The sequence below is a fragment of the Ictidomys tridecemlineatus genome, chromosome 8, assembly GCF_052094955.1.
Source record: "Ictidomys tridecemlineatus isolate mIctTri1 chromosome 8, mIctTri1.hap1, whole genome shotgun sequence".
Classification (NCBI taxonomy): domain Eukaryota; kingdom Metazoa; phylum Chordata; class Mammalia; order Rodentia; family Sciuridae; genus Ictidomys; species Ictidomys tridecemlineatus.
In genome coordinates this window covers 11,156,235-11,170,594 of record NC_135484.1, presented here as the reverse complement: position 1 = coordinate 11,170,594, position 14,360 = coordinate 11,156,235, and the positions used below count along the sequence as shown (strand labels likewise).

General features: G+C 38.0%; 1 protein-coding gene across 3 annotated transcripts in view; it reads left to right on the top strand.

The window, feature by feature from the left end:
• LOC144365985 (uncharacterized) overlaps positions 1–14,360 on the top strand; it is a 93,916-nt gene that overhangs the window by 53,994 nt on the left and 25,562 nt on the right. For 2 of the 3 annotated variants that reach the window (XR_013424735.1, XM_078018844.1), the window contains exon 3: positions 10,228–10,334. Coding sequence is in view for 1 of the 3 variants with exons in the window: in XM_078018844.1 (XP_077874970.1) it covers positions 10,228–10,334 (107 nt within the window). In the remaining 2 variants the exon portion in view is untranslated. The remainder of the gene's footprint in view (positions 1–10,227; positions 10,335–14,360) is intronic. The other variant, XR_013424736.1, reaches the window with a different exon arrangement.

Below are 14,360 nucleotides of genomic sequence, written 5' to 3'. Positions count from 1 at the left end.
TAATGGATTATAGATCTTCAAATTTTACCATAAAATTCATAAAATTTAGCAGTGAAAAAGATATGTGGAATTATCTATCTCTGGTCCTGATATATCATATGTGATCTTTGTAGCTAAGGACTTAAAATTGTAGAAATTCATACTTTCTTTCTCTCAGCTGGCTGGGAGATGCTTTTGAGACTGTGGTCTGCAAGTGGGGAGGGTAGTACCATGATATGAGCTGACTTTGGATATGCCCCTCCTAAAGCTCAGGAGAAGGAGCACTGGCTACCTGGGGTATATACTCATGACAGATGCCCAAAAGCAAAAGACCAAATGTGTGAACACATTTTAGGTCTCTGCTTATGTCATGTCACTATTTTGCAGTTTACCAAAACAAGCCAAATGGCCAAGTCCAAAATCATTGGATAGGAAAGTAACACTCCCTATCATAAGACCAAGACAAATGTTTGGCTGTATATCACCACCACAGGAGACTGACAGTTTTGACCAACTAATCCATTTCTGGTTAAATTAGCTCTAGAAGATCATGTTATTTAAAAATGGTAATCTATCACAAACCCCAATGAGGATGTGGTATTATTGCCATTATTTTATAAAGAAGGACCCTGGGACAGAGATAAGTCACTTGCTGAAGATTACCAGCTAAGGCATGACGGAGCCTGGTTGCAAACCATGAGTCGGACTCCAGAGTCCTGATGAACCTCCTACACGGGCAGGACAGCTTACAGCACCAGTCTGTCACGGAGAGCAAGCAAAAGCAAAAAGTAAGTAATGAGATAAAATAAGAAAAATGAGAATAGCAAAAATTCTTCAGACTCCAATCTCATGCAACCTGGAGACAAATATTGCATTTTATTATAATTTATTATTTTCTACTAAAATAGAGTTTATCAAAACTGACCAAAATTCGTATACAAATCATAGGAGGGATGTGCTTCTGAAACCATGTTGGAAAAAGTGATCTATCAGGTGACAACAATGGTGGCAGATCTCAACATTCAGGAAATACATATTTCCTGTAAATGAGGGAAGCATCACTCCACAACAATCCAATGTCACTCGCATAAAATAAAAAGCTTTACAACCTGGAAAGAACCACTAGGAAATCAGGCAGAAAGTGCATAAGGCAAAAGTTCAGAATGTGATGAGATGTCAGATCTAAGAAGACACTAGAATAATTCTGGGCCAAGATTGACAAAAAGGAATTGTCATCCAACTGGCCCGAAGGTTCCTCAGGGGAGTGTGCAGGGGAGGAAGGACAGAGCACTCCTGGGAACACCCATAGAAAACACTGCTGAGATTGCACCATTCATGAAGCCTCCTTGAGGGCTGAGAAAGCGCCGCAGACTAGAAACACAGGAGCTCAAAGAAAAGACCACGAGAAAACAGCGAGAGCCGCAACGGGGATCTGGCAGAACCCAGGGGAAAATGCAAGTCACCCAAGGAGAACAGACCCTGTGGCCCTGCAGGCAGGAGCCCAGAGACCGGGGCCAAGGATGATGAGCAGAATGCAATAGGGAACTGGAAATTCCTTCAAGAGATTAGAGAAGACATTCCAAAGGTAAAGGTAAAGGTAAAGGTAAAGGTAAAGGAGTTGCAACACAGGCATACACGGGATTGGAATTTGAAAAAGATAAGCAAGAAGAACGGAGTGGAACAAATATTTAGAAATGCAATTCAAACATTTTGAAAAATACAAGAGTATATTATTATACTTTACATTTGTATCATACATATTTAATACATATTATATATAAATTATATAAAAATATAATTTAAACAAATGTATAATAAATATACACATAATACATATATTTATATATACTACATATTTAAATTTTATAATAGAGATTATTTATACATAAAATATATATTTAAATGTATTGTGATAAAGACACACCTTGTGTCAAAGGAAAGAACACCTGGATGGTCAACACTGTACGAAAGCCTAATAGTTATCGGTCTTTTAAAAAGAAAGAAGGAAATCTCTATACAACCAGGTTCCAAGAGGAAAGTATCATCCTGTGTTCAAGTTTTTCCACAATGACCTTTTATTCTGTACTTGAACAGCAGGAAAGCATCAGTTAGAATGCCTCAGTAATTGAATAATGTAGAGTAGAATTAAAAATAGAATACCATGGACTACACACTCTAGAAATAGATGCCAAATGCATGGGAAGTGAAGGAATTAGGACAGAGTAGCAGCATGAGCCAGTGTGTAAAGGTAGGTAATTCAACATAAGGAACAGTGACCACTGAGTTGTCATGGGAAAAAAATGATATTCAACCCATACATCATATTTCTTGCCAGGATAATTTTTAAAAGAATTAAATAGTAAAATGTGAAAATAAAACCATGAAAGTTATAGAAGAAAATGTGGAATAATTCCTTAAAAATGGAGTCAGCCTTTTTCTTGATAACTCATAATTCAGAAGCTATGAAGGGTTGGTAATTCTGCATGAAAGCAAAGATACTGTGCATCATTGAAGCAGAGCATCAGGAAAGTCAAAATACAAATAAACAACAGGTAAGCTATATTTTCAACTATGCAATAAATAAAGACCTTACATTGTATTAAAAATGCCCAGAAAACAGTATTAAAATGGGGGAAAAAAGAAGAGCACATGGCACACAAAGCCATATTGACGTACGGCAAGATGTTCATTTATCTCAATATTAGCAAAGAAACACAAATCAAACTACACCAAAGTGTCCCCACATCTGGGTAATCTAAATACCTAAAGAGACTTTGAGGACCTGGCCACCTCATTCATTGCTTATTGAGAGTGTACGTTTGTACGACTGCACAGGGGAATAATATCATCTTAAAATATTTACCATGTTACCTGTCTTTCCCCTTCTTCAGACTTCATTTTGGAGTATGAGTTTTCCTTTTATTTCATCATAAGCCGAGTGTTAGATTTTGTCAAATGCTTATCTCAGCCTCTGTTCAGAATTCTCATGAGTTGCTCTTATACTTGGTTAGCAAATGAACTAAATTAATGGAGGTCAATGGATGGAATCATTCTTTTTGTCTCATTCAGGGGAGGGCCATGAGAATGGATACCCTTGCCTGGTGATTTCAAAAATGAGAATTCAACATGGGGAATTGGTGACAAATAGTTTGAGAGAGCTGAAAGAGATGGCTGGGGATGCTAACCTAGCTCAGGGGACTCATGGTCTCTAGGGCTGCAGAGATCAGCATAAGGGGCCATATTAATAGGCCTCAGGACCTAAGAGCCTTGGGGACCAGAACCGGAGGACTTTGGACCCCGGGGGAGAGGCAGCAACTGCTGGAGATGCCTCTGCGGTGGGGAGTTTGGAGAGTCAACCATGAATTTTCTGTAAATTCTACTCTTCAATTTCCTTCTGGTACTTTCCACTGGCCAAACCCTATCAGAAGCTATTATGCCAAGGAGCAAGGAAACCACTTCCATATGGAACAGAACAGGAAAGGGCAGACATGGATCTTTAACCCACTGTTGAATGTATTCTGATTATTTGATTTGGGCTGAGCTGTGGTCTGAAGAGTAGTTTGAGGATATTGCACATCTCTATGATCTGGAATGTGGGGATCATCTTTCTCTTGACCCACACTTATTAATATAAATTTGTTAATTAAATTTTAAGTTTTAAAAAAATGGCCCCCATATCCTTAATTAATCTCCTTTCTCCCATTTTTTTTTTCTTGTTTTAAACTCAGGTCTCCATTTTTTTCTTTCTGATTAGTTAGGCCAGAAATTGGCTTACTGTATTATTCTTTTAAATTATAAAATGAAACTTAGTTTTATTGGTGAAGTCTGCTCTTTTGTTTTGTTTGCCTTTCCACATAATTATTTTCTGATTTTATTATTATTTAATTCCTTTAAGTTATTTTTTATTTTCCATCATCTTGAATGGAATGTTTATTTCATTTTTATCAGTTTAATTTGAGACCAATTTAATATGCATTAAGGGCTCATTTTGCTCTGAATAATGGTTAGTCAATAGCCCATGGATTCTGATAAGTATGACTTTCATTGTTATTTATTTCTCAGTTAATAAGAATTTTATTTTGCTTTCTTCTTTTTATCATGTAAATTCTCAGCTTTTGAAATCTTTTCACATATAGAAAAATGCTTACCTGCATGCCTACAGCCAAATTAAATATCAATTTGTGATTAAGTACAAAATTTTGCCAAAGTTTTGTTTCATTTTTTTGTTTTATCTTTTTAAAGAAATGAAACAGTAGATAAGGCTAAAACTCATTTTTTTCACTCATCTTTTGATTCAGAGGATAATTCTATCACTCTATGTAGTTTTAAAATAAGTTCATGAATCCAAAATCATGCTATTCTGTGTTTTAAACTTTCATAGTTTTGTCATATAGCAAACTTTTTTTTTGCACATTTCACTTAATAATAAATTATAAATTTGGATTTGCATCCTTCATTTTAACTGCTGTATGGTACTTCACTGGTTGAGTAAACCACATATTTTTTTTTTAACTTTGAGACAGATTGCTTTAAAATGTTTCACAACATGCATAGCAATAAATATGCTTTTATATGTTTTCTTATGTAGCCATAGACATTTTCTAAGATAGTTATTTAGAAGTAAAATTTCTTGACAATAAAATATTTCTAGATTCAACTGAGTTGAATATTTCCAGATTTTCCTTAAAAATATTTATTGTTTTACACTCCCACCAGCAGTTCCTATTTTCTCTCACCAGTATTTGCTGTTTTCAGTTTAAATTTTACTAGCATATTTTTAATTTGTAACCAGGTTTCTTGCTCTATGAATTGTTTCTTAATATACTTGCTAATTTTCTATCAATTCTTTGCCTTTTTCTTATTGATTTTCAGATATCCTTAATATCTTATATACTTAAGTGTTTTGTTAATAATATTGGTTACAAATCTTATAAGTGATTTTCTTTTCATTAGTCACCTTTCACAAATCCAAAATTTTAGTTTAATTTAAATCTCATTTAATAAGTTTTTCTTTATCGGGTATGCTTTCACATCTTACTTAAGAAATCATTTCTTACCCTAAAGCCATGAAGTTATACTGTTTTACATTTTATTTAAAGTGTTTATCTTCAAAGGGTATACTTATTAAAAACACAGTGCATACTTACGTCTTAATCCTTTTGTGAGCTATCAATCAACTTTTGACTTTTCTTGTATGATCTATCATTTGCCTCATTGGCATTTATTGACTTTTCCCTCTGATTTGGCATGTTTTCTCTGCCATATGCCAAGAACTTGTTTGTATGTAGATCTCTTTCTATGCTGTTTTCTGTACCAGTAGAATTTTTGTTTATCCCTGTGCAAAATTCTCCCTGTTTCCATCTTTAGGATTATGGTAGGTCTTAATATCTAATGAAGCAAATCATTGTTGCCCTTGAAAATCACTCTGGATATTCTTTGCTTTTTTTTTCTTCATATGAATTTTAGGATCAGTTTGTCAATATTCATAAATAATCTTTTTAGGGTTTTGACCAAAATTAATTTATAGATAAATCTTGGGAGAATTAGCAGCTTTTACGTTATTCTTTCTGGATTTCTCTTCTAACTTACGTTTTCTATGTTGGCTTTCCAGAAAGTTTCACAACTTTTTCTATGAAGATCTTTTGCTACGTTTATTCCTAAATGTTTTAATGTTAGTGTTGCTGTGAATGTTATCTGTTGGGAGGTGAAAATGTGTCACTATGAACGGAGGAAAAGAGGAAAGCAGAATGTGTCATTACAGAAGGAAATGTGGGGTGTCACTAGATGGAGCCTTTTAAAGCCAGGTAGCCATGGCTGTGGCAACGTCTAAGTCCAAGGCGGGGTGAAGGGACATGTTTCTGTTTGACTCCAGACTCCTATCACTTCATTGAGGAGCTAATACCACTCACTTAGATCCAGAAATGGCAGGTGGTATTGCCACAGCATCTGCAGCCTGCTGGTTTGAATGTGCAGAGCAAGAACTATTGCTAAATTGTAGAAACTCCTTAGCCAAACCAGGTCAGGGCAGTCACGCTGGACATTTTATAAAACTGTAATAGTGGCTCCAATTTCTAAGATGGTAGAGATTGATTGTAAAGTAAGCATACAGGTGGCTTTGACCTTAAAGTCCCAAGGAGCCCAGCTCCATAAAAAAGTTCCAAGTTTGGGCTGGGGATGTGGCCCAAGCAGTAGCGTGCTCGCCTGGCATGCGTGCGGCCCGGGTTCGATCCTCAGCACCACATACCAACAGAGATGTTGTGTCCGCCGAGAACTAAAAAATAAATATTAAAAATTCTCTCTCTTTCTCTCTCTCTCTCAAAAAAAAAAAAAAAAGTTCCAAGTTCCCACTGGCAGTAATGTGGCTGATTATGAAGGTGTGGGAAGTGGGAACAAAACTTGGATATTTTATACATAACATATTTCACTGCCTCTCAGAGGCATAAGAAGTTCAAAGGAATCTGCAAATTTGCCTTTATGCTTCTTTCTTCTCCATTTAAAGTAAAATTTCTATATTTTACACTGTTGACTCAGGCTTTATTGATATTCTTTTTGATGCCAAGGTATTCCTCTGCAGCAGATCTACAAAATGATGAACTAAACGTGTATTCAAGTCCCCACAGCAAGATGGATATGGGACGAAGGCAACCTTGGTGACCCACAGTCTAACACTCGCCCGGGCTGTTACGGTTTGGAGGCGAGGTGTTCCCCAGAGCCTTTGTCAGTGCAGAATATTCAGAGGTGAACAGGTTGAATTGTGCGAGGTGTGACCTCGTCAGTCCATCCTAGTTTGAGTAGTCTGACTAGGAAGTAACTGCAGGCAGGTTGGTGTGGCAGGAGGGGTGTGTCCCTGGGGTGGTGCCCTGGAAGGGTGCATCTTCCCTGCAGCCTCTTCCCCTTCTAGGCCCCCTGAGGGGAAAAGCTCTTCTCCACAACCCTCTGCTGGGATATTCTGCCTCCCCTGGGCTCCACAGCAATGGAGTCAGTTGTCTATGGACTGGGACTCTGATACCAAGGGCCAACAGAAACTTTTCCTCCTCTAAGTTGTTCCTGTTGGGTATTTTGGTCACAGCAATAAGAAACTCAGCTGAAACATAGAGACATACTCCCTTTCCCATACGCATTCTTACCAGTCTTTCTTTTGAAAATATGAACTTAGGGACTTAAATATTCTACTAGAGAGCCCTTTGGAAAGCTATTTAATGAATATTTATGGGAAATATTTGCCATTTGAGCTAGTATTTCCTTTTGGATTACCAATTCTGCGAGGGCCCCAAATTCATCTTTCCTGTGGTGGGTAAACCCACTTCATACTTAATTAGTTTATGCATGAAGTAGATTCTTAATGTCACTTGATGCTCCAAGTCCATGATCAGTGGAGAAAGTTTTAGTCTTTTCAAAAGCTTAATATGTCAACAGTTTTATGTCTCATTCTAAACCCCTAATTAGTCTACATCAGGCAACAGGTGAAGGAAAATACAGGACTGGAGTGAACACCACCTGATCTTGAGAAGGTGCAAGTGTCAATGTTAAACAAAAGGAAAAATTCCCAGCAGCTGCAGGTGTCCCCATTATGGGGATGTTGACATCGTTTTAATTTTCTTATCTCTGAAAAATGTTGCTATAAAGTTTGTGAGACAGATTTCCCTTTTTTTTTTTTTCCTTCCCAAAGGAATGTTTTGGGACCTACTGTAAAATCCAAAGAGGATGAAACAGAATGAAAAGGTAGATATCAAAGTCTAGGGGCGGGCAATGTTGAGAAGGTTATTTTAAGAAAAATCAAAATGCACCGGCAGGTGTGTGGAGGGAAGAGGGAAGGAGATGGAGGAGGAACAACCTTCACCTTCAGGACACTGGCTGGACCTGTGTGGAAGGAGGGAAGCCCGGCCCTGAAACCAAGCAGACAGGCTTTGGAACAGCACGTTGAAAGGGGAAGACATTTTTATTCAGATGTCGAAATGGTTCTTCTAATTTTTAAATTGAATTTATTTTTAAATTTACAGACAGTAAAAGTCATTCTTTCTGGTGTGCATTCCTAAATTTCTATATACGCCAACAAAGTCTGCAGATCATTCCAGTCACCTAAGTAAAGTCAGCTGTGAATGAACACACACACACACACACACACACACACACACACACCCGAAATTCCACACAATGTCATGGGATTTTCTGGACCCCACACACAAAAGACCAGAACAGTCATTGAATAGAGGACAATAGTGATCTTGTTAACATTCTAGAGATCTCCAAGGGCACAGTAAGATTGTCCCGCCCCAGAGACCTTCCCCATTGTCCCAGCGACAGCAATTTATATGCCTGCGGTGCCACGGCTTTGCACCCAGCTTCATTTGAATTACTGTTTTGATGACTTACACTTTAAGGTTTGCTGGGACTCCTTGTCACTAAGATTTGTACCACTGAGATAAATATTAGTGAGTCAAAATTCGCTACCTCTTCAGTTAACTCCTTTATCGTGAAAGATATCCTACCAACGTGGAACAGGGTTATCTCCTAAGCCTTTGGAGGGGGTGTGTGCTGATGTCAAACTGGGAGCTTGCATGGTGTCATTATCTTTTCATATGACCTGGCAGAGACATAAGCAAAAATATTGTCACGATCTTATTGGAAATTCCATGGTTAAGTTACTTTCAAATAAATAATGTAAAAGAAGGCAAACTTCTCTGGGAGTATGATCTTAGAGACGGAATTAAAAGATTCAGGGAGGCAGAGGAGGAGATTCTGCCTATTTATGCTCAGCACAAAGGCTTTAGGTAGCATGTAGTGGATATGTGAAAAGAGAAAAATATGTCCCACTGGTATTTATCCATTTCATTCCAAAATAAAATGGGAATTTTTATATAACCTGAAATAGTATACATATTTGTATTTCATTTCCCCTCTCTAACCTCAAGACATAATAAAGTGAGGTGGAGTGGGACTTCTTATAGCCTTTCATGTAGAAATTGACTTTTTAGTAGAAGATTAGTAAGGATGCCACTTTTTAAAAACCTGCATAGCCCTGAAAACGCTGTTGTCTGTTCAATATATATTAAATAATTTCAAAAACATCACTATTGAACTTTGAAATATTGTGTTATTTTACTAAATACTGCCCTGGAGGATTTTTTGAAGAGACGCATTATTTGTATTTATTTTCCAAATAATTCATTGTTTTAATATGGTGTGTCTATATATGGAATGGGATTTCCCACTCCACCCAGTTCACTGCCACATCTCTCTGAGACTCAGCTGGGACCAGCCTTGGGGATGAGGTCTCTCTCCAGCTGCCCTTACTCTCCAGGGATAAGAAGATTCACTTATAGCAACACTCCAGGAGGTTTTTGTCCAGTGAAGCTCCTCTGATTTCTTAGTGCGAACCCCTGACTCTGTGATACTGCCTTGTAATTCTATTGACAACTTACATGTGCATGCAAGAAGCTGATTTTCCCTGTATTGGGAGAAAGAGGCTCGAGCAGTCTGGATTCACCAGCTGTTGAACATATAGATTAGAATTAGACCTGAGTGAAAATTCGTGTGCAAGCCAACATCTTGCCTGCAACTCTCTAATGAGCCCCTGTTGTATTGGTAAGCCTTGACCTCTAAAGCTCTCAAGTTTGTCCTGGTGCACTGTTTGCAGGAGACATGGAGGGAACTGTGAATTCAGGTTAACTCTCCTATAAACACCAGTGAGCTATAGGGGCAGCCCAGCTAATTTCAGGAAGGCAACTAGGGAATTCTGTGGCCGTAAGCACTGTCTTGTGTCTGCTTCTGTCTCAGAGATGGCTTCTGGGAATGCATTTAATCAATGTTTTATCCCCTCTTACATGAATGGGGCCAAGGCTATGTGTTTCAATGAGATTTTGATTGCAAGCTCTCTTGAGGGGGTAATACAGTTATATTATACTTTTTATGCAGCAATACATGGTAAATGTTATACAAAAATAATTGGACACATGATTAATAGCTCGTAAATGTCCACTTAGCACAGGGTGGTACTTTGTAGGGAAGTGTCTATTTTCCGTTGAGAATTGAGTTTAGGTCAGACATCACTGAACACAGGCAGGAGACTATATCTTCCTAAAACAAAGACAAAACACAATGTGGTCTCGAACCGTTAAGAAATGCTCAACCATAAACCTATGCTGTATTCCCCTCTGCTTTAGAAATTTTATCTTTATCCACATGCAAATGCTGTCAGTGATTGGCAGGATGGGACACATGTTAACTTCAGCTTTTCCTATTTCTCAGACAGAATTTCATCAATAGCATCTGATAAATGTTCAGCGCCACGAGATCAGCTTTTATCCAGTTCACCCAGACTGCCTTGGTATAGTCACCAAAGATCTGCCGAGTGGGTGAGTACATCATCAAATGCCCAGATTCCTCATCAATATTGTCAGTCTTCAAACTGAACCTGCATTTGCTGGTGGATGAACATTTTTATGAGGGTAATGGGAAAAGCTTCCCCATTCTTTGTTTACAGCCATTGAAAATAAGTAAAGCCAATTGTCAACCAGATTACAGTGGGTTTTGAAATGAGCAGCTGGGATTAGGACATGGATTGGCATGTAACTGTGAGATCTTGGTCCTAGGCAAGAGCTATCCTTTCCCACTTCTATTCCCTTTCAATAAACATCTCATGGGTCAATTAAATCATTTCAAAATCTAGTTCTGACCCAAGAACCATGCTCAAATCTCTAAGTCTGGATCCACATGGCAACCTTATAAGCCACAGCAGTAGGTGCACAGGGAGAGCAAGCTACCTTGGACTGGGATGGGGGTACAAGTTTAGAAGACAGCCATCTAAGTAAGGAGGTATCCACTGAGCTTGTAGAAAAACCTCATAAGCCACACATTTACACTGGGATCAATACCAGACTGTGTATGATGGCGGTCCAATGAGGTTAAAATGGAACTGAGCCCAGATTGCTGCTGTAAAAATTGAAGAAGGCTTTTAAACTTTTTCCTTCTTCATTTTTTTTTATCCAATCCAATTAGATTTCCTGGGAAAACCTACTGTCTGAAAATGTAAATATTAGTGGACTTTTATGATTTCAAACTAATGCAGAGTTATTGAAGAACATAACTGGTTGCTTAGCAGTGACTTCATTCCTACAGCATGCCTTTAGGGGTCTAAGGATCTTAAATGTCACCTACATTTGTTTCAAAGGTATGATGTACTGTTCAGCAAAAATACCCTAGCTGGGTCCAGATGCGGCAGCCTGTGATTAGAATATTTCATGTTCAAATCAAAAGCTGAAAGGCCAGTGACAGCAAGATCCCCACTGAAAGTTAATAGTGAAATCACTGAGAATTCCGGGTAAGCGTCAGTAGTTTGAAGGACAACAAAAATAAGAAAATCATTACAAACCACCAGCCCAAGAGTCCACAGACGCAGGTTATAGTCATCAAAGGAAGCCGCTGTGCTTCTGCTCCATGTACGCTCTTGCCCCGAATCCTATGATTCAGGGAAGGAGCCTGCAGAAAAATAAGCTTGTTGAAACACTTTTGGTGGAGAGGTAGTTGGCCACATTGGAAGATATAGGATTGCAGGGTGGTGTGCCCCAGAGAGGCAGGCCCAATTTCTGTAAGTATATATGATATGAAAAGTCATATGTAAATTCATAATATACATTTATCGATACAAAAAGCTGATTTTTCTCTGAGCATCTTCATTGAATCATAGAATTTATGGCAAGAACAGACTTTCAGTCCAGAGAGAATAGCTGTCTCATATGTATAGTCATAAGCCACACATTTACACTGTGATCAATACCAGACTGTGTATGATGGCGGTCCAATGAGGTTAAAATGGAACTGAAAGATCCCCCCTCTGGTGACTCTGAAGCCGACTCTGAAGCCCTCATGACACTAGTGCAGCACTATAGTATAGTACCCATGTGTTTGTGGTGATACTGGTATAAACAAACTTACTGTACTCTTCCGGCCACATAGAAGTATAGCAATGCAATTATGTGCAGAACAAAACACTTGATAATGACAGTAAGTGGTCAATTACTGGTTTATGTATTTACTATGCCATACCTTTTATTGTTATTTTGGTATGACAAAGAGTTACTTGCACTTATAAACAAAGTTTACAATCTACCTTGTTATGCCAGCAGCATCCTTGAACATCTCATGTCTACTTTATCAAGAGACCAAGTCCAGTGACTGGTCTATACCTTCTGGATTTGTGTAAGTAGATTCTATGAGGTTTATGCAACAACAAAATAATCTAATGAAACATTTCTCAGAATATATTCCTGTTTTAAGCACCACGTAACTGTATGTATATATATATATATATATATATATATATATATATATATGAGAAAAATAGAGGAATTCATGCTGTGGAACTGGTGTGGATTATAGGGGCTGGGAAGCCTGAAATATGTAGGGAAGCTGGCAGGCAGGAAAGTTGAATTCCTTCTTCTTTGGGAAACCTTGATCTTTACTTTTTAGTCCTTCCACTGATTGAACAAGACCTACTCATGTTATGGAGCATAACTTTTACTTAAAGTTTACTGATACACATGTTAGTTGCACCTAGCAACATCTGGACTGGTGTTTGAGCTAATATCTGGACACAATAGCCTATGTAAGCTGACATATAAACTCAACTTTCATGGTAGGCTTCTCCAGGTTTGCCAGAAGGCCGTACTTTAAGAGACAGTCTTGGTGAACTCAATCCCTCATTCTTCCAGGCTTAGAAACCTGATTCCATCAACACCTTCAGAGAAATTCTGCTCCCAGGACTGACAGTTAACTGGAATGCCAGTTCATAAACTTGCAGTACACCTGTCATGGCTATTAAAAATATTTACATTGGCGTGCCCAGCACATCTTCTCTACATAGACACATCTACTTAAAAGCCAAATGGTAACTTTCATAAAGACTATGATTGTAGTGCTGTTATTAAAATCATATAAAATATATAATAAATTATCTGCATTCAAAAAAAAAGGAAAGAAAGAAAGCCAAATTGTTATCAGAAGTTTGTTATGATGGAACAGAAGATGCCTTGTTTAGCAAAATAAGCCAGACACAGTGAGATGAGTGGCGCATGTTTTCTCTTGCATGTGGAAACTAAAAAACATAAAGGAAAAAAAACCCTGAAAGTAGAGGAGTGATTACCAAGAGCTGGGAGAGTCCCAGGGTGGAGGATGAGGCTAGAAGAAAGGGGAGGATATGATCAATGTGTGCTGCACGCGTATAGAAAAAGCAGAGTGCAGTTAATATGTGTTAATAAAAAAAGGAAGAACAGGACTGGGATGAAGACTACCTGTACAGAAAAATATCCAGTTTGATTACATAAAAGATTTAGGCCTTAATTTAGCCAGGTATAAAATATGGGATCAAATCTTGTTCCCACTCTTTTATTTATTTTCAAGTAAAGTGTTTTTTTTTTTAAGTTTGCTAAGTGAAGAAGAAACGAAGTCAATAAATTACATATTGCAGATGTGTGATGGCACAAGGTTAAGTTGATAAGTTGACACCTTCATCTCCACAAGAGGAATCTTGCTGCCAGGGAGTTGGAATGATGCTAGGTGCTTCTCACTTTCCCTCAGTGGTCACAGATCCACAGACAGCCCTCTTCTTCAAGCTTACATTGCAAGCACTTACCCTTTTGATGGACACTTTCATATGTTAATATATTTAATCATTTTAAGCTGTTTTACTGGTATCATTCTGTCTCTCCCTATATTTTTTCTCATACGTTTTAAAAATTTTTAAAAATTTCATTGGTGTACTATATACATAAAGGTGGATTCACTATTACCTAGTCGTACACGTAGAGGATATTATAGCAGTATACTGTGGCCAATATCACTCCCTGATATTACCCCCTTCCTCAGAGATCAGTACTATTCCCTACTAACTATGCTTTTGCTGCTGGTATCACTTGCCAGCAACAGCAATATTTCCTAAGGAACAGAGAAAGAGACAGGTGGAGAGTGTGTGAATGCTGAATTTGAAGTTCAGGATACACTCCAAGGAAGGAGGATTAATATTGGCTTTGGATGGGTTTTATATTCAGAGCTTTGTTACCAACTCCCTTATATGTAAAATGAAGATAATGAATTTAATATGTGTGTTATTTTAAGAATTAATATAATTCAGATTGGGGCTGGGGATGTGGCTCAAGCGGTAGCGCACTCGCCTGGCATGCGTGCGGCCTGGGTTCGATCCTCAGCACCACATACCAACAAAGATGTTGTGTCCGCCGAAAACTAAAAAATAAATATTAAAAAATTCTCTCTCTCTCTCTCTCTCTCTCTCTCTCTCTCTTAAAAAAAAATCAGATAAAGCAACTAACAAATACAGACTGGCATAGAGGAGGTGACTCAGAACCAATAATTCTCTGAGTTTGCTC